This window comes from Physeter macrocephalus, chromosome 14, assembly GCF_002837175.3.
Source record: "Physeter macrocephalus isolate SW-GA chromosome 14, ASM283717v5, whole genome shotgun sequence".
Taxonomy (NCBI): domain Eukaryota; kingdom Metazoa; phylum Chordata; class Mammalia; order Artiodactyla; family Physeteridae; genus Physeter; species Physeter macrocephalus.
In genome coordinates this window covers 52,270,104-52,291,783 of record NC_041227.1, presented here as the reverse complement: position 1 = coordinate 52,291,783, position 21,680 = coordinate 52,270,104, and the positions used below count along the sequence as shown (strand labels likewise).

The window sequence follows — 21,680 nt, the reverse complement described above, 5'->3', positions numbered from 1 at the left end:
AGTTCCCTGTGCTATACAGTAGGTCCTTATTAGTTATCTATCTTATATATAGTAGTGTATATATGTCAACCCCCAAATGTTCTAATATATTAACGATTAGAATTTTTGGCATCTAATGCCGACAGTCAGTAGTAGCTATTGCACCTTCCTAACAGCATCTTCATATCCTTTTACATAAACTGCCTCTTCCTCATTTATATGCAGAATAACAAATATAGGCCCTCACTATGGGAGCCCTAATGGTTTCTCCAGACTTCTTTCAAAAGATTCTCTTGCGGTAAGAACACAACCAGCAAGTATTCTAAATACCCCCTGAGACTTGGAATTTCAACTAGAGAGTTGCAATGAGAGAAGATATGGCTGGAGGGTCATTTGGATAAAAGAAAGGACACTCATTCTAGAACTAGCCCCCAATGGTTTATAATCCTCCTGATATCTTCCTTAGGTTAGAGCCCCTTTCTCTGGTCTACCTATCAACTCTGTGAGCTACTCAATATCCACCCAGTAAATGTTCTCTCTTGCCTAAGGTAGTCAAAGTGGATTTCTAGTACTTCAAACCAAGGAACCCAAACCTGATACAACCAAGAAAGGCCAATTAAAATGGTAAATGCAAAAAGCACAGGCAACTCAAGATCTATGAATTAGCACCAGGATGTATTCAAGTTTTTTCTATTAAAAATGTCACATTCGGGCTTCCCTGGTGGCGCAGTGGTTGAGACTCCGCCTGCCGATGCAGGGGACACGGGTTCGTGCCCCGGTCCCGGAGGATCCCACATGCCGCGGGGCGGCTGGGCCCGTGAGCCATGGCCGCTGAGCCTGCGCGTCCGGAGCCTGTGCTCCGCAGCGGGAGAGGCCACAACAGTGAGAGGCCTGCATACCGAAAAAAAAAAAAAAAAATGTCAGATTCAATACCTACGTTTAATTCCAAGGCCCCTTCTCCATAGTAATTACAAGAGAAACAGATCTCATACTTTAAAAGGCTTTCTTTCCTACCAACCAAGTGTTGTTTGGAAAATGGGGAAGCCACAAGCCCAGCTCCTCCCTAGCCACTGATGTGAGAGAAAACAGCTCATCAGACATAAGCTCTTGTAAATTCCTGACCCCACTATCACCAACACATCGTGCAAGATGGATTCCTCATCTTTAAAATGCTTTGAAAAGAAAGATGTGGGCTTTACACTGGACTTAGGAGTTCCAAAGTTGACTGGCTGTTTGACTTTTCCATCACACCTACAAATACAATCTTGTTCTGCTTTCCTGTTCCAAAATATTTCCCCTCAAATGTCCTCTTTTCCACCCCACGAGATATCAGGAAGGCCATATGTCTTCTCCCACTTCTGCTGAAGTGTCAACAATGAAACGCAGAAGCTGCCATGTGCTAACTGGCCCTATCCCTCCCCCTCTACCCAGATGATAAATAGCAAGAAAGACAGGGGAACTTCCAGGCAATTATTTGTTTCCCCAGAAACCGAAACACAGCTACTCCAACTTCTAGGGAAGAGTCATTAAATGCTCCATAAAATGTATTTTGCCTTAAGCAAAAAGGTTTTGTCCTCCAACAAAACAATCTAACGGGTGCCAGCAGAAAGGATCCAGGGGCATCAAGTCCCCGTGTGTTTAAAGGTTCTATGAACTCGTGGTGACCTTTTTCCAGCTGCTCGGCACACTGCCTTAAAAGACATGAGATCCATTTTATGCCAGAGGCACTTTGCCCGGATGAGAGGTCTAAAAGAGCCCAGACCTACAGGAATAAAGACGCAGATGTAGAGAATGGACTTGAGGACACGGGGAGGGGGAAGGGTAAGCTGGGACGAAGTGAGAGAGTGGCATGGACATATATACACTACCAAATGTAAAACAGATAGCTAGTGGGAAACTGCCGCATATGTAGAGAATGGACTTGAGGACACGGGGAGGGGGAAGGGTAAGCTGGGACGAAGTGAGAGAGTGGCATGGACATATATACACTACCAAATGTAAAACAGATAGCTAGTGGGAAACTGCTGCATAGCACAGGGAGATCAGCTCGGTGCTTTGTGACCACCTAGAGGGGTGGGATAGGGAGGGTGGGAGGGAGGGAGACGCAAGAGGGAGGGGATATGGGGTTATATGTATATGTGTAGCCGATTCACTTTGTTATACAGCAGAAACTAACACACCATGGTAAAGCAATTATACTCCAATAAAGATGTTAAATAAACAAATAAAAGAGCCCAGTCTTTATTATTATTATTATTATTTTTTTTACTAGCTCCAGGGGTGACCTCTTATTAAGAATTTAGTCTGGATCAGACACTGTCCTGAGTGCTCTACACTTGTCATTTCATTGGCCACACATGGTCATGGTGCAGAATTGGATTCACCCCACCTTTACTGAAGAAGTCAGAGTCTCACTAACTATAAGGAAGAAACACAAAGGTATTTAGACTGGAGGCAGGATTTCTCAACTGCTTAATGTATTCATTTGAAGATTCCCCTCCAATATCACAGTGGACAAGGAGTCCAGGCCATGTGAAATCAGGATGGAGGCCTTCTGCAATCTCCCCTGTGGTTCTATTTCTGGCAAAGTCCCTAATAATAATAATAATAATAACAATAACAATAATAGGGGCAGCAGGAGAGGCAATAGCAACATTAACCACTGGCATCAACAAATCTAATTATCTCAATTATCTGGCAAATTCCGGGCTGGGTGATTTATTTTTATTTTTTATTTTTTATTTTTTATTTATTTATTTTTTTAACATCTTTATTGGAGTATAACTGTTTTACAATAGTGTGTTAGTTTCTCCTTTACAACAAAGTGAATCAGTTATACATATACATATGTTCCCATATCTCTTCCCTCTTGCGCCCCCCTCCCTCCCACCCTCCCTATCCCACCCTGACTTACTTCACTCTGTATGACAGACTCCAGGTCTATCCACCTCATTACAAATAACTCAGTTTCATTTCTTTTTATGGCTGAGTAATATTCCATTGTATATATGTGCCACAACTTCTTTATCCATTCGTCTGTTGATGGACACTTATAAGGCATCCTGTTTAAGGTTCTGGTAACACTCCATGTGTGTCTTATCCTTTTTCTCTTCTTTTCTTTCTATCTTCTTTCTTTTTTTTTTTTTTAACAGATTATGAAACTAAGGTTCAGAGAGGCTGAGTGACTTGCTCAAGGTCACATAGCCAGTGCATGGCTGAGTTAGAGATTAACTCCAACTGCACCTGATTCCCACAACTGGGCTCTTAATCTGTACATTATAAAATACACATGCTGTCACATACGATTTTCTTACTTAATGTTCAGTCACTTCACAGTAAGTGCTCAAAAGCACACATGCACATTCACATTTACACACAATTTGCCCTCCAATGGTTCAGCCTCTAGAATCTGTATGTTTTCTACTACTGTCATGAGAACATGGGCATGACCAAATCCACGAATCCTTCCCTTCTTCCTCCTACCTCCACTGGGTGTGGGAAGGCGATGCCCGCGTGGTTTGGTTGCTTTAGTTATCCTTATGAGTAGAAATAAGGCCAGAGCAGCTGCAGAGGAAATAGTCCCCTTTGTCACCGGCTTCCCTTAGACTCACCTGGTCTAACTTGGACTTAGTCCACTTCAAGGAGCATGAGGGTGTCGAGCAGGAGATGGAGTGGGTCTCAGTAAAGCAAAAGAAACAATTGTCTCCTGCTTTGGGGAAATGCCACTGCCTTGTTCTTTGATGCAAAATGGTTTTAATCTTCCCCAAGAGTAAACAGCTGCTTAATGCAAAGCTTTCTAAGTCAATTTAGGCCTCCTGTAAGTGCTGCCTAGAAGCTCCGCAGCTATTATGGGCAGGCCCAGCGAGATGGAACTGCTATAAAACGTGCAGTGACACAAATGCTTCTTTCATATCCAGAACGTGCACGAAACAGAACTGGCCTCACTGCGCAGGCTCGTGGTGGGCAGGTTAGGCGCTGAGACTCAGAGAGAGGGTGTCCAAGGGGAGGAATGGGAGCTCTCTCCATCCCTGGGCATGTGGTCTTCTCCACGTGGTCCAAAACCCCCAGCAGGTGGACAGTTTGAAAACATGGCCACAGAGTCATTTTCTTTGGTTGGTTTTGGTTCATTCTACTGATGGCTCGCAGGGGCTGGAGCCTGAGGTTGCCCTTGGAATGAAAGAAGAAAAATTCACACCCAGTGGATGTGACTCTCCGGGGATGAAGCTAAATTAAGGGGCTGTAAATATATACTCAAAGCGTATACTTCAAGGTGACTTGGGTGACATCTCTGGGAGGCGAGGCTGGAATGTGGAAGCCTAATTAATGGCACCGTCTGAAGAAAAGGGACGCGAAAAGAAGGGACCTCGCCAACACGGGTAGGAGGAAGGAAGCCCAGAGTGTCAGACATTGGCAGCGTGTCCACAGCACCATCCAGAAAAGATTTACAATGAATCCCGGGGACACGGGCTTTCCAAATAATGGAGAGGCCTGCTGTATTATGGGGAGGTTAATTCCTCTGGCCTCATGGAAAGTCCTTCAGAACAAGCCACTTCCCTGTGCACAGGGACTCTGCTGGCTCCTCCAGCCGGGTTTCCTTCAAATACACACACACACATATACACACGTACTCTAGACCTCTTCATTAATTTTAGCCACACGAGAGGCAACAGAGCCACTGTTTCGGATCCTCCCAGAGACACAGTTAACTGACCACTGTTTGGCTAAGATCTGAAGTGTTTCGACTCTCTCCCAACAGCTTCCTGACTTCTTATTGTAACTCCATCAACCTCAGAAATCTTTACTCATAAAATGGGCTAATACTTGTAGGTTCATGACACGTAGCGTCCCACATAACACCAAGGCATGTAGTGTGTAGCATGTACTACGTAGGCTGTATATAGTGCATTAGATAATATATAAAGTTCTGTCCATCTGTCTATTGGCTTGATTACCTTTTCATCATATCTGGAGGGAATATTTAAGATAGCCCAATCCTATAAAGACTACTGGGCCTATGAAAAGAATAGATTTTCCAGAGTGGGTGAATTTGAGGTTCACCATAAAGTCCTTGAGATTGCTGATGGAGAGGCAGGCCACATACAGTGAAGCGTCACGGACACAGGAAGCAAACAGTGGTTCCGCACTTGAGCCCCCACATCAAGACATGGGGACAGAGATTTCAAAATGCAGGTGACCATTTCCCATCAAATACTGCTCCTTTTGTAGGCGGCTCTATGTCTCAAGTTCCATGGGGAGTATTAGCAAGAATTTAGTTATTTAATGAAGGCTAATTATTTTCCCTAGAAACACACACAGACACACACACACACAATTAGCTGACACTTATCAGACACTTACTATGGGACGAGCATTTTACATATTAATTCTGTTAATTCTCACAACAACCCTATTGGGTCAAGGTTAGGAACTGAGGTTCAGAGAGATCCTGAGACTTGCCCAAGGTCACACAGCTAGTACATGGATGACTAGGGGCTGGACCCAGAGCTTATGAATATAACTAACACACATTTTTTCTGTATTTTCTTAGGTGACTACACTGTAGCTGACAATTCCCAGGTGAATCAGGGTTGAAGAAAAATGGAGACTGCAAAGAGCTTAACCAAAGTCATACTTCCTACCCCCAAACCATAATTAATCTAGCTTTATATTAAAACTGATTTTTTTCTTCAGAGATCTGAAATTCTGATCATTAGGAATAAAGAATCAGGGGTGAAGGGCAGAATTCTCTCATGTCCTGTCCTTAAAAACCCGGTTTTCTCTGGCCACACAGATACAATAACGTACGTACAAATAACATTACTTCTCTCTGCTTCTCTCTGGGCTTTGTCCTATTAAGATTGCTGTACTATCTGCCTCCCTTGGCTATCCTGTTCCTATCAAAAAAATACAGAAAGGACATCTTAGCTTTTCCCTGGAAAAATGCAGGTGCCAATGGAGAATCATTTGTCCTTCTGTATCAGATAATTTGCCAATTTTCGCTCTGATGCTGCTATTACCTGCTCCTTTTAGGAACAGGACCATCGCTCTGTTCTCTCATGGTTTATTTGTAGAAGAAGCTGACCTGGCTATGAATTCTTCCAAAGGTTTCTCAACCCTCTCAGGACAGTCTGTGCATCTTCAATGCAATGACAACAGATACATAATTTATTTTCTGGAGTGAGTTATGAAAGTTAATCAATAAGAACTGGAAGTCTTATAAATTATCTATCGAAGATCAGCCTACTAAACGTTCTACTTCTATGAGGCTGCTTTGCGTTGAGGTCTCAGACTGTGCTATTTATTAGTCTGCATGCAAGATAATGTGATCCTCAAGCGGATGAAGGCAGACCTTGCTATTAAGACAGAGACAGTAAAAATAAAAATGAAATGTGTTTTGCTACAACAGCAAATCCTGCTCCCATGATTGCCGGGAAAAAAAATAAAATAAAAAAATAAATAGGAATCAAAAGTAGGCTGAGAAAATCTCTCTCCATGAATAGAGTAAAAGGCTTACAAGCGAGTAGAAAAGTAAGGAGGGGGAGAGGTTGCACTGGCAACTACCCTGAATTCACCTCAAAATCAAGTTGTCAAAGCACCACTTTGCACGGCAAGCATCTCCAAGGGCCTGTTCTCATCTAAGGCAGCCTAGCAGGGCAAGATGAGGGCCTTTTGCATCCCCAGGACTGCATACAAGCCCTGGGCAAGAGACAGAAAATGGTGCCAGCCTTGGTCCAGAATCCAGCAACATGGGTCAAAGGCACCCATGCACTTTTAGGGGTCAAGTTACAGGGCAGAACAGGTAGGTCACGATGAAGAGAGAGGGATGTGGCTGGACTTCTTCAATCAGTGGGAATCAGGAGGTTTGTAGGGGACAAAGGCCAAAGAGAATGAGAAAAACAAGATGGTCCCACCTGCAACACCCCTGCCCTACAACCATCCTGCTCTCTATCTATTATTAAGACTCAGTCACTGGGCTTCCCTGGTGGCGCAGTGGTTAAGAATCCACCTGCCAATGCAGGGGACACGGGTTCGAGCCCTGGTCCGGGAAGATCACACATGCCGTGGAGCAACTAAGCCCGTGCACCACAACTACTGAGCCTGCACTCTAGAGCCCGCAAGCCACAACTACTGAGCCCGTGCGCCTAGAGCCCGTGCTCTGCGACAAGAAAAGCCACTGCAATGAGAAGCCCACGCATCGCGACGAAGAGTAGCCCCTGCTCTCTGCAACTAGAGAAAGCCTGAATGCAGCAACGAAGACCCAACACAGCCAAAAATAAATAAATTAAAAAAATTAATTAAAAAAAAAAGACTCAATCACTATCACTGACTCATTGGATTCTTGTTAATCATTGCTTAATCTCTATTTAAAATATTATTTGGGTTAAAAACTAAGAGCGTCATGACAATAACTGAGTGTTCTTACCCACTGGGCTGAGATCAGCCAAAGGGATGCCTTGATTCCTCTACTTGGGATGATGTCAAAGCAGTGTACGTCTGGTACACTGGTGGGAATGTAAATTGATACAGCCACTATGGAGAACAGTATGGAGGTTCCTTCAAAAAACTACAAATAGAACTACCATACGACCCCGCAATCCCACTACTGGGCATATACCCTGAGAAAACCATAATTCAAAAACAGTCATGTACCAAAATGTTCATTGCAGCTCTATTTACAATAGCCAGGACATGGAAGCAACCTAAGTGTCCATCAACAGATGAATGGATAAAGAAGATGTGGCACATATATACAATGGAATATTACTCAGCCATAAAAAGAAATGAAACTGAGTTATTTGTAATGAGGTAGATAGACCTGGAGTCTGTCATACAGAGTGAAGTAAATCAAAGAGAAAAACAAATACCATATGCTAACACATATATATGGAATCTAAGAAAAAAAAATGTCATGAAGAGATTAGTGGTAGGACAGGAATAAAACACAGACCTACTAGAGCATGGACTTGAGGACATGGGGAGGGGGAAGGGTAAGCTGTGACGAAGTGAGAGAGTGGCAGGGACATATATGCACTACCAAATGTAAATTAGATAGCTAGTGGGAAGCTGCCGCATAGCACAGGGAGATCACCTCTGTGCTTTGTGACCACGAGAGGGGTGGGATAGGAAGGGTGGGAGGGAGGGAGACGCAAGAGGGAAGAGATATGGGAACATGTGTATTTGTATAACTGATTCACTTTGTTATAAAGCAGAAAGTAACACACCATTGTAAAGCAATTATACTCCAATAAAGATGTTAAAAAAAAAAAAAAAGCAGTGTACATGCCTGTAAAATCCAAAATGCTTGTGCCCCTAAATGCGGATGCCAAGACCTTGAGTACAGGGTTCCCTTCCCCATCTCTGGTCACGGCACCATTAACAAGCTCATCCACTTGGATATAGGACGTTCCAAGGCTGGTCCTTGGATTCCTGAGCAAAAAAAAGCTTTCTGCTAGTATGAAATGGTCATGCCTGGTGGGGCCCTCAGCATTTGTGTACAGAAGAGAAACTAGACGCTCCAAGACTTGGTCCCAATGTTCTTTCCACTGCACCAGCCTTGCTATGGGCTCTTGCCATGCTTTAATTATGAGCTTTGGTTCAGATGAAACAGACACCAGGCTATGGATGCTTCTAAGTCCACTAAAGCTGGCTCCAAACACTTCCCTCCATCACTCAAGAAGGCAAGGCAGAACACATTGGAGATCAGCCCTGCTATAAGAGAACCTTTAACTCTTCTTTAATGTATTTGTATTTCTGGAAAAGCAAAGCATTTGTAAACTTCAGAGTTGTAATGCTGTTAACGTGGAGCTCTCAGGATAAACCAGACTGTGCTCTTGCCTTGCTTCAGACAGTCCAGTGGCCTCTTAACACAACTCGATAAAAATCCAAACTCTTTACCACACTGTGCAGGGCCCTATCTCTCCAACATCCTATCTCACCACTCTGCCTCTTACTAACGAGGCTCCAACCATCCCGGCTTCCTCTGAACTTTCTGCAATTTCCGGTTCCTCTTGGGGGGATGTACCTTCATATATTCGGTTCTTTTCCTCAGTGTCACTGCTCAGAGAGCCTTAGCTGAGCACCCCCTCCACTCTAGGCCCTCACACTCAAGCCCTGGGGTCACGGGGCACCCCTCCCATTTCAGTCTCTTATTCTCTCTGGAAAGGTTAGACACCTGTTCGTGTGCCGCCATCTCTGCCCCATCAGAACGTCCATCCTGTGAGAACAGGGACCTTGACTCTGTTCAGTGCTGTATCTTCAGTGCCTAGAACTATGGCTGGCATTGAATCCATGTCCGATTGCTATCGGGTGAATAAATGATTGGAGGAACATATTCCACACTGTAACTGGTCATAATGCATCAACGCATGCGTGGGGCACTGGGATTGAGACACACACCTTAGAGGGGGTTTCTCAGACCCTGCTTCTTCACCTTTCGAACCAATGAGACATTTTGCTTGGACCATATTTACCCAAGTAAACACCCCTCCTATTGAAAGGAAATATGCTTTAGGCCTTGACCTCATTTCACCTCCGGCAGAATGCCTTTGGCTGTCAGCAGCTAGAAGCCCGAGTAGAGCAGGTGGAAGGAGGTGTAAATGACCCTGAAGGTTGAAAGGAAAAGAAATTATCACCCAGCAGATTGGCAAAAATTTAAAAGATTGATGATGTCTCCTTTGGGCACTGATGCAGGGAAGCTGGTCTCTCAGGCTGTCTTTGAAGGGGTAAGAATTGGCAAAGCCGTTTTCCGGAGGGCATCGGGCAGCATCTATCAGCAGGTAACTTGTGCAAACCCTTGGAACCAGCAAACCCAATTCTAGGATTCTACTCTAAACATGTCTTCACACCAGTGCACGAGCACAGATATGCAAGGGCATTCATGCTGCAGCACTGTTGTAAGAGGAAAAGAAAACCGGAAGTTACCAAAATGTGTACAAAAAAGTGATAATGGCTAAATAAATTATGGTACCACCATCTGTAGAATTCTGTGCAGTCTCTTAAGATGAATAGGGTAGACCTATACGTACTCATGTGGGAAGACAGCCAAAACGTGTTTTTAGATAAATAAAAGCAAGTTTCAGAATAATGTGGGCGGAGCTTCCCCGGTGGCGCAGTGGTTAAGAATCCGCCTGTCAATGCAGGGGACGCGGGTTCGAGCCCTGGTCCGGGAAGATCACACATGCCGTGGGGCAACTAAGCCCGAGAGCCACAACTACTGAGCCCACATGCCACAACTACTGAAGTCGGTGCGCCTAGAGCCCGTGTTCCCCGCAACGAGAAGCCACCGCAATGAGAAGCCCACGCACTGCAATGAAGAAGACCCCCTGCTCGCCGCAACTAGAGAAAGCCCGCGTGCAGCAGCAAAGACACAACGCAGACAAAAATAAATAAATTAAAAAAAAAAAGAATAATGTGAGTGATGTGATCCCACTTACCTAAAACGCGCATCGTGTCCATGCACACATGCCTCTGCATATAATTACATAGAAAAGGTATGAGAGGACTTCAACTAACCAACTCTCCAAACTGTCAGCGTGCATTACCTCTTGGGGAGGGGGTCGGAATGTAGGGAGGATGTGGCAGGCAGACTCATGTATTTTACTCTTTCTTATTTATTTCTGGAACTGTTTTAGGAGAAACATGGCCATTACACTGCAATTTGAAAAGGGAAAGGAAAAGGGCTAAGACGCCTTGAAAGACTCCTAGCCGGGTCCAGGAATGGGATTTGTGCCTCAGTGAGAGGCTCCGAACACTGGAAGACGTAGATTAAAAGGATGGAGAGGACAGATCATTAGCTTTGTGAACTTGGACAAGTGACTTAACTTCTCTGATGCCCAGAGAAGTTTTATAGTTTTACAGTTTTCTCATCTATAAAGCTGGGATAATGACAGTACCTACCCGTTAGAATTGGTGTGAGGATTAACAGAGATAACACACGTTAAATGCTTGGTGCACCACCTGGCACAGAGCAAGCATACATATTAACTATTCATTTTGTTACTGTTACATTATTCATCACGTTTCAGCACTCGTATGTGCCTAAACGAGGGAGAGGCAAAGGAGAAAAAGGAAACCACAACATAGGAATATAACTACTTCGATATTCTGGAGCGGTGCCGTCTCATAGAACTTTAAGCAATGAAAGAAATGGTCTATATCATGCTGTCCAATACCATAAACACCAACCACACGTGGCTACTGAGCACTGGAAATGCCAATGGTGTGACTTGAACTTAAATTCAAACAGTTACATGTAGCTAGTGGCTCTCATATTGCACAGCGTGTTTCTAGAGGATTTAATTTTCCCAGCTAAAATACCCTTATTCTCTCCTGATCGTCACTGGTACCAAACATAGGCACAGGGAAGTCTTAGCACTTAAAATATTACGAAATCCTAAGCATTTCATCTCATTTGTGGTAGAAGAGATGAGTTCAGATGGTTTTAGGAAGTTGTTTCCTTTCGAACCTCATTCAGTTTTTCTGGCTGCTTGAAGGGGAGCGTTTCCGTTAGCGCTCTCCTGCCTTTAACACCATCTTTAGAACACTTTCGAATCTCCCTTTTTTCCTAAGAGAGAACAGGCCTCAGACACAACAAATGCCTTTAGTAAACACAAGCGATAGAGGATTTGATCGCACTGCTTTGTTTTCAGTGCATTTTTGCATTGAGATGGCATTCCCATACCATAAAACACAGCCTTTGAAAAGTGTGCAGTTCATTGCCTTTTAATATAGTCACAAAGTTTGGCAACTATCACCACTATCTAATTCCAGAACATTTTCACCACCCCAAAAGGAAACCCCACACCTACTAGCAGTCAGTCACTCCCCCGTCCCCCAGGCCCTGGCTACCACTAATCTACTTTCTGTCTCTACAGATTGGCTTATTCTGAACATTTCACGTAAGTGGAATCATACCATATGTGGTCTTTTGTGTCTCCTCTTAGTTAGCATAATGTTATCAAAGTTCATCCACATTGTAGCATGTATTAGTACTTCCTTCCATTTCATGGCTGGATAATACCCCACTTTTTGTTTAGCCATTTATTAGCTGACGGACATTTAGGCTATTTCTATTGTTTGCTATTATGAATAATGCTTCTATGAATATTTGTGCACAAGATTTTTGTGTGGGAATAGGATAATTTCAGTTCTCTTGGGTACATACCTAGGAGTGAAATTGCTAGGTCATATGGTAACTCTATATGTAGTTTTTGGAGAAACTACTAAACTGTTTTCCAAAGGAGCTGCGAAATTTTACATTGCCATCTGCAATGTATGTAGGTTCCCATTTCTCCACATTCTTGCTAACACTTGTTATTACCAACCATTCTAGTTGGTACCATCAATGTATTTTTAGCAGATACCATTTATTTATACCTAGTGATGGTGAGTGTCTGCTGGAAGTAGAGATGGAAATTTTCCTTCTGTGAATTAATTTATATTCGTTATAAAACTAAATCAATTGAAATAAAAGTAACAAATATATAGTAGTACTGGTGCTACAAAGCATGTGAATGTCTGAAGTTTAGGAGCTGTGGTCAAAGACAAGGATTTGGGTTCCCCTTATGGGAGATCCGTGCATAGATCTGAAACCTGAAATCATGTACAAAGGCAGTGTGTGTACATTCGTGCACACACACTCAGATGTGTACGTGCCTATGTGTGAAATTTCTGCTTTGGTCTTCTCCTTTGCTCTACATACATAAATGAAGAACAAAGAAGCCAGGAGACTTGCTTACAGAGGCACAGACATCCAGGGGGCAGATCTGGACTGAGAGTGCAGTCTTCAGAACTCACACACCAGGGTCTTTCTAGAATTGCATGGGAAATGCAGAGGTATCACTCAGCCAGTTTTTGAAGGCAGAACGGACCACTATAACTCTCTTCCTGGAGAAGGACCATAACTTCTGGCTTTCTTGATCATTCTAGTCCCATCTTACTCCCCTTTGGGATTTGGACACCAAGAGCCCGGGAGGAACAGAGCTGACCAAACAGCAGAGGTGGAGAGCCTGAAGCAAGAATTTAGTGGTAGATGGATCTCTATCAGTTCTACTGTTCCCCAGCTGACGTTCTCTTGCAAAAGGGAAGGGCTAGCTATTCCTAGGATGGCACACAACTACATCCAGGATGAGATGATGCAAGCTCACTCTCCTCCTATGTGGTCATATGACTCAGAGTGGGGGAGAGAGCCAGTCCTTTCTGTCCTGTGTGGGGACATGTGCAAAGATTTAGGTTACACTGTACTGCAGTATCCAGTTGACCTCCTCTGAAAGGCTGGAAGACTTTCTCCGCCCAGAAGCCATAAAGCCACAGAGCCATGGCTGTTTCTGCAGCAGAGATTCTTAAGTATGTTTCTGCTATGGGGTGTTTTGACAACCAATTAGAAGTTAAAAACCCCTCCATGGAAAGACCATATGCTCACAGTTTGACATATATTTTGAAGAGGAATTTCCAGCCACCCCAATTAAAAACCCATGCCCACGCGTCACTCTGCAGGAGCCCCTCTTTCCTTCTCAGTTCCAGAGAGTGGTGACAAAATCACTGGTGAGGGTCGTGATGGGTTTTCATGGGGTTGGAAAGTCCTCGGCAGTGGATCAGAAGAGACAGCTGCTGACAGCTGAAAATTCCCGGCCTGGGCCTCAAGATCATGTGACGGAATGTGCGTTTCCATGGCACTAACAGAAACAGGTGGGTCCCAAACTCTGGAAAAGCACATTTCCGGCTCCTGCAATTACAGCTGCACCCGTGGCCATGTGCATTTCAGGCATGGAAGAGTGCAGTATCAGGTGTCTCCAAGACAAACCCAGGAAGCTCAGAAAAGTGAAGGCAGGTGTGAGGCAACAGAAGAAGGATCTCTAGACACGGGGGTGGGGGTGTGAGTTCAAGGGCAGGGTATCTTGACCCCCCTCACCGTCATTAACTCTTTCTTCCTTCCTACATTATTTTCTTCTTAGCACTTACTCCAGCCGTAATTAATTAATCCCTGTGTTGCTGTAGCTGTTCTGTTCTTTATCTCTTTCCCCCATGAGATCATGAACTCTGCTAAGGAAGGGACCACATCTGACTCATTGGGCATCAATCATTCTGCTAACATATTGCATGGTGTCTTGCACGTAGCAGATGTTCAATAAATACCTGAAGAATTATCAAAGGAATGAATGAACCACTCACATGTCGCCATCTTTTCTGCTGCTCTATGACATACGAACATTTCATTCTCTTTTACGCCTGAGTAAAGTGAGGCTCAAAGATGCAAAATAATCTATTCGCGATAAAATCTAATAGGGGATAAGGCTGGTTCTGGAACCCAGATCTGTCTGAATCCAAACTCCCAAATTGTTCCTGTTGTCACAAATTACAAAAGTGAGACATCTAGCCCTCAGGGGCCTTTCCTACTTCTGCTGAAATGAAAGAAAATGAAAATCAGCCAGCCCAAAGACAGAACTGTCCTGTGATGGAAAATCCATTCCATGGGCACATGGAACACTAGATGTGGCTCACAGCTTGGTACAGCAAGACTTAATAACACGCCCAAGACTGATCTCCCATGCTCTAGCAGGTTTGCTTGTAGCCCTTGGATGCATTTTGGGGTCATTAACAATTAAATACTCATGCTGCATTCCCCTGAAGCAACAGGAGCTACCAGACCCTCAGACACACTTCTGTAATTCCCAGTCGCCTCCATAAGCATTGTGATTTTCTGCTCCACCACGCCCTCTGAAAACTGTCCTTCCTTTCAGGACAGAATTCTCTTATCAATCAAGATCAAAGAACAGTATAGAGGTTCCTTAAAAAACTAAAACTTGGGCTTCCCTGGTGGTGCAGTGGTTGAGAGTCCACCTGCCGATGCAGGGGACACGAGTTCGTGCCCCGGTCCGGGAAGATCCCACATAACGTGGAGCGGCTGGGCCCGTGATCCATGGCCGCTGAGCCTCCGCGTCCGGAGCCTGTGCTCCACAACGGGAGAGGCCACAACAGTGAGAGGCCCGCATAACGCAAAAAAAACCCAAAAAACAAAAACCAAAAAACTAAAACTAGAGCTACCATATGATCTTGCAATCCCACTCCCGGGCATATATCCGGATAAAACCGTAATTTGAAAAGATACATGCACCTTGATGTTCATTGCAGCACTATTTACAATAGCCAAGACATGGAAGCAACCTAAATTTCCACTGACAGAGAATGGATAAAGAAGATGTGGTACATATATATAATGGAATACTACTCAGCCATAAGAATGAATGAAATTGGGCTTCCCTGGTGGCTCAGTGGTTGAGAATCCGCCTGCAGATGCAGGGGACACGGGTTGCCCCGGTCCGGGAAAATCCCACATGCCGCGGAGCGGCTGGGCCCGTGAGGCAACACGGATGGACCTAGAGATGATCAAACTAAGTGAAGTAAGCCAGACAGAGAAAGACAAATACCATATGATACCGTTTATATGTGGAATCTTAACAAATGATACAAATGAACTTATATAGAAAACAGAAATAGACCCACAGACATAGAAAACAAAAATGGTTACCAAAGAGGAAAGGGGGGAGGGATAAATTAGGAGTAAGGGATTAACATATACACATTATTATATATAAAATAGATAACCAACAAGGACCTTCTACATAGCACAAGGAAATCTACCCAATATTTTGTAATAACCTATAAGGGAAAAGAATCTGAAAATTATATATATGTATGTATAACTGAATCACTTTGCTGTACACCTGAAACTGACACAATATTGTAAATCAACTATACTTCAATAAAAAAAAATTGCTTTAAGTGGGAAAAAATGAAGATGGAAGAAATGGTGGCATGAGGAAGGGATATTCATTAGCCAACCATGGCTGCCGTGGTGTTGGCATCTCTACTTGAATGCACACAGGCTGTCCTTCCTGGTTCCCTGTTTTCCACATTGTCCCACTAAAGACCATCTGTCCATCTCCCATCTAGCTTCCAGAGGAACCCTATAAAAATATTAAATCATGGTGTTCCTCTACTTGAGACTCTCCGGGGGTTTTCCCTCTCTTAGACCAAAATCTGAACTCCCTGCCATGTCCTAGAAGGTTGCAGACCACACAGTTGACTTTATATCCTGCTTCCTGCTCCTTCATCCAGTGGGCTCCAGTCATACTGACCAGCCTGTGAGCCCCACATGTGCCCATCTCATTCCAACTTTCGGCTTCTGCGTGTTGCCATTGCCTGAACTTTCTTCCCTCACCAGGGCATTACACAGCTGGCCCCTAATGTCAATCAGATCTGAGCTCAAGTTCCACACCTTCCCTCCTTCAACCATCCAAAATAACCCTCTTGGTCGCTATCATGTAACTGCCTTATTTTCTCCATAGCACTTTACGCCATCTGATGTTCTCCTGCTCATTGCCTGTTTTTTCCTATTAAATCTAAGTGGTCTTATTCACCCCCATAACCCTGTTGTCACACACACACTAAACGTTCAAGAAATATTTACTAAATTAATGAACACACATGGAAACCAATGTAGAGCCATCTGAATTTCCAAACCAACCCCCCTCTTCAACCTCTAAAATGCACAGGGCATGTCACCACCCTCATTTTGATTCTGAGGGTCAGATATAGAGATGGACAGGGGAGAACATTCACGGGTAAGCTACTGATGGAGAGAAGGTCCTTTGCATTCTCTGCACACATTCTGACAAGGGCTGTTTGGCTCGTCTCATCCCAATGCCGTTGGCAAGCCCAGTCCGTGACTTCTTTCTCCAAACCATAAAGGGAAAATGCGATACTTTTAGGACTTAAGGGAATTAGAAGACGGATTTAGTCTTTTAAGAGAGAAAGCAAATTCATTTAAATGGAAAACTGATCTTGTGCCTTGGATGTGCGTTTGGTTTATAAGAGAAATACTCAGACAGGAGTGATGACAGCTGACCAGGCAAGTCTGGTCTGTGTCCCGGTCTCAGGTCCTGAGAGGAGGCTTCCCAGAAGATAGCTTGATGTCTTGAGCAGCTTGGTTTTGAACCTAAGTGGTAGTCCTAAAATGAGCATGAACTTCAGCCAGGTCCTAAGAGAGAGTTGTGTGTTCCACAAGTCATTAAGTACACTCATGCCATCCTGAGGGTGGTGGAATTTTTCTTTCCTCAAAGGGAAGCCTATCTTTCAGTGTCTCCATTTCATGAAACTTGGAAGGAAAGTTGGGAAGAGAAGCATCCGCTTGGCTGCAGCCAGCCCACCTGTGCCTCTCTCTCTTGTAATTCTCTAAGCCCTGGGATTGTTTGGTTGATTCCTCTCCTTCAACCCAATCTTCCTCTTCCCATCTGACTTAAATACTATAATTTTCAGATGATCCATTTACTAGGACCCCCAGCTACGACATTATCAAGGCTGGAGGAAGGCGAAAGAACACAGGATACGCATTTTGTTTTAAGATATCACCCTAGTCTTTATGTACCTAACAAAAAGGATATTCCTAAGTTTAAAAAAACCATTGATTCTAATTTTAAAAGTTTCTTATTAAAAAAAAGCACTGGCTGCAAGTGATACAAATCTTCATGTGTAGGAGGAGGGTATGAGAACTTTTTTTGGAAGAGAATGTGTATAGAAAAAAGTGGTTTGAAGTGGTTATTTTTGGGTGGTGGATTATAATGTATGTATGTATGTAGTGTGTGCGTGTTTGTGTGTGTGTATTTGTTTGTGCTTTTCTGATTGCCACAACTTATTTAGCATTTATCCTGAATTAATTTTAAAATTAGAAAAATAGGCAACAATTATTTATTAATGAATCTTCTTTTGGAAAGGAGCCCAAGAAGGATGCCATAGGCTTAAATCAAAGAGCAAAAAGATTGGCCATTTGCTGAGACTGGCACCAAGGTACAACACGCTTCCTGCAGACAGATAGCTCTGTGTGAAAAATGCTGGCAGGACCTCAGACACAGGTGAGGTCCACTGAAGGCTTTCGCAAACCCTGTGAGACCCATCTCTTGGGGAGTCTGCTGGCTCACAAGTCTCAACCTACCTCCGTTGTCTCAGGACTGTTCAACAATGGGCTCCAAGTACTTGGAGTCTGGAACATAGTTCATTGATTCAAAGATTGAGACATACCCTGAGTTGGATCTGAGACAGGCTGGGACTTGGGACCTGGGACCCTTTGCTGCAGTGCTTGCACCTGGACAAACGACTCCTCAAGCAACAAAATACAAAGAAACTATAAGGGACTGAAAATAAATGCGTGCATGCACAACTGGGGCAAATTGCTGACAACAAGATACAAAAAGACCAAAAAAACCCAACTGACACTTCTGAAGAGCTGGGAGCAAAAGCAGGGTAATGCGCATGCCCTCTGCACTCAACACCACCAAAGAGGTGGGCAGACCATCTCAGCTGCCCCTCTGGCCTGACCCCTGGACCCACCCCTACCCTCACCCCATATAAGGAACCAGCTGCCCCGCCCTCGCCCTCGGGGAGTGAGTGAGCAAGGGAAGCTGTTACTTGTTTTTGCTCCCCCGCTGCTGCAGCAGGGGCCCCAGTAAAGCCTTGCCTGAATTTCTTGTCTGGCCTCTGATCAATGTCTGTTGATTAAGGAGGCCAAGAACCCTGGTCAGTATCAGATCCCTCAGATCCTTTCCTGGGAATTTGAATGGAGACACACAGAGGCTGGCAGTCTTTGTAGTGCAGTCACTGAGTGGTGTCAAGTCAGCTTGGCTTGGCTGACACTTTGAGACAGATCATTCTGGACAATTTTGAATAATTCTGGTTGTCCTACGCATTGCAGGGTGTCAGGAGCAACCCCAGTCCGGTTATGACAACTACAAATGTCTCTAGACACGGCTGAACGCCCCTCTGGGGCAAAAGCGCTCCTAGCTGAGAACCACTCACCTGGAGACAATGTCCATAAACTGCCTGCCGAGCTCCGTAGGCCTGCGCAACCTCCTGTACTTGCCTTGGCTTGATTTTCTCTTTTTCCCTCTTTTGAATCCAAGACTTTCTGTGAGTTCAATTGTTCATGCATTACACGTCAGAAAAGAGTAAAAATATAAACCTCCCCCGCTATATTTTCGTTAAGCTAGCCAGGATTGGGTTCTGTTCCTTCAACCAAAGGGATCTTAACAAAACCACCCACTTTCAAGAATTGTGTTTGGTTTCCTGACGTTCAAAATGGTGGATCATCTGTCATCTTTCAACCCACAGAAAACCAAACAGTTCTTAACTTCTCTCTGATATCGGAGCAGATCTGAGCACAAAGGCATGAATGAAGCAGACGCCCCTGGAACATATGGAGGCTGGGGATATACCACAATGCGTCAGCAACAAGACCCCTACAGAGTAAACCAAGATGGCAGAGGAGTGTTCACCAGGGAGGGGTGGGGGACTTGATTGTGACTGGAAGTTTAGGCCAGCACCAGAGGAAACTGGGAAGCCATGAAGCAGAGATGGCATCAGATACACGCCGTGTCCATCCCCCCAGGAGTGGACTCTACAAAGTGCTCCTTAGTGAGGCTCTGACTTGCAGGAATCAAACACTAAAGAAAATACACATGCAGACAGCATCGCACACTCAAACCCCACAACTGTTTGGACAGATAAGAATCCCATATGCTCTGCATTACCCTCAGCCATGGAAAGCTTTTTATCCATCCCCAGGCCACCCCGTCACCATGCAGCAGGTGGGAGCTCTGGTCCCCTACAATGCAGACAGGGACAGGACTCAGCAGCTAATGACTGGCGTACCGTATGATGGGTGAACACGCCCAACATCTGCTCGGCCCCTGCACAAATCTTAGACCCTCTGGCAGGCAGTACCAAGTCTCTCAGCTAAATCACAATGGGAACTGCCTGCCAACACGCCAGGTGTGAAACAAGCCCCAGCTCTTTAGAGTCCTTAAGCCCCCCACCCAAATTCCCGGAAAGGGCTCCAGGCAAATGCAAGGCTGCCTGTACAGCCAGTCTCTACGAGGCCAGAGGAGCCACCTTATTAGGATGGTCATTGGACAGTCCATGTCAATTTCACATTTCCTGTCAAAACCGCCCAGCTAGCAGGCACCTCGGTGCTTACACCTCTCACCAGAACAAATGCAGAGCCCTTGAAGGGAAAAATAACACACCAGCACAGTAACAATAGGAGACACCACTTGCAAGCTGTCCGGGGCCCCTGGAGTGACTGACATGTTTGACAGAGAATGCGTGTTGGTAACATTGTTCGATTCATGTTTAAAGGAAAAGCAGAGAGTATGTTTCCGGGAGGTTTAGACATTGATAACCAAAAGGAAGGGCTTGTAAACAGAGCCACAAGGACCACGTCCTAGCTGTCCCCTCCTCGCCCTCTGTCACCACCCCACCTTCCGTTTTGATCTTCTCCCGGAGGAACAAGCCTTCCACGGGGAATGAGACCTCTTGACAGAGGGCTGCCAGGCAGAGGTCGGAGAGCTGATGAGAAATGACAGCAGCACAAAACTGCGTTAGCCTTCTGCTTGGGGCAGAGACGAGGCGGGTCCCCCACAGAGGATGGGGAGACAGCACCAGAGTCACACATAATGGCAGGGTCCTGGCCGGCAGAGCTCAGCAACCCCAGATCTGCCATATCCCAGCACTGAGAGCTGGGGCAGGTATTTAACTTGGCTGAGCCTCAGTTTCCGTCTTTCCAAGATGGTTTGGAGTGGTAGTAGAAATATTCTAGTAGAAATATTGTACGGAGAGTAACCAATGGAGTGACGAGCAGCTGTAGCAATAGCAGAAATAATAATGACATAATTATGATCATGTAATTATATAATAAGATAATAATTACAATAATACAATTATATAATTATATAGTATTATACATTATGTAACTATATATTATAGGATATATATTATATCTAATAATGCATAACACTATATATTAATAATGTGATAATTTTTATAATATATGTTATCTATAACTATTATATAATGATACATAATATTGCATATACTTATGATACATTTCACTTATGTATTATTATATAATCAATAATATGTCACTATACAATTATAGTAAATAGTATAATTTAAAATCATTATGTAATTATGTGATAATTATATGTAATATGTATTTTATATATGTATTATTATGTCTAATGCATATTATCACACAGACACAATATGCAATACATAGTGATAATTATGTAATCCTTATTATATTATTATGACTGTCCTGAACCCTTACTATACCAAGTACCATTACAGTGCCTTACAAGTATTAACTCGTGTGACCCTCAAAGGCAACTCTGGCTTTGTCCCCATCCGATGCAGGGAGATGCTAAACCATGGACTTAGGTGCTTTCAATGTGTCCATTTTATAGATGAGAAAACCACGGTACAGAGTGGTTTAGGAACTTCCCCAAGGAGGGCAAAGCTGAGATTCTAACTCAGCAGTCTGCAGTCTGGCTCGAGAGCTCACACTCTTAGCTCATATATAACACATACATATATATTTATATGTGTGTGTGTGTGTGTGTGTGTATATATATATATCAAAACTCAATATTGTCTCTCTTACAAAGTTTGGCTGTGGTGATGTTGCGGTGCACTTGGAAATAAACTTGCTGATACATGTATTGAGCACTTGCCACGTGCCAGGCAGTTGGCTATGGACTTCATATGCTTTGATTCCTTTCGCTACCGTCCAGTGAGGTGACTGCCACCCAGAGAGGGCAAGAACCATGCCCAAGGTCACACAGGGAGTAAGTAGTGCCCAAGGTCACACAGGT

General features: G+C 44.2%; 1 protein-coding gene across 46 annotated transcripts in view; it reads right to left on the bottom strand.

Moving 5' to 3' along the window:
* The window catches only part of RBFOX1 (RNA binding fox-1 homolog 1), a 395,937-nt gene that overhangs the window by 335,296 nt on the left and 38,961 nt on the right, over positions 1–21,680 (bottom strand). For 30 of the 46 annotated variants that reach the window (XR_003682855.2, XR_003682859.2, XR_008619184.1 and 27 more), the window contains exons 2-3: positions 20,289–20,668; positions 18,829–18,937 (exon numbers count right to left, since the gene is read on the bottom strand). The exons of the other annotated variants lie outside the window; for them this stretch is intronic. Coding sequence is in view for 25 of the 30 variants with exons in the window: in XM_028498764.2 (XP_028354565.1) it covers positions 18,829–18,937; positions 20,289–20,530 (351 nt within the window). In the remaining 5 variants the exon portion in view is untranslated. The remainder of the gene's footprint in view (positions 1–18,828; positions 18,938–20,288; positions 20,669–21,680) is intronic. 46 annotated transcript variants of the gene reach the window in all.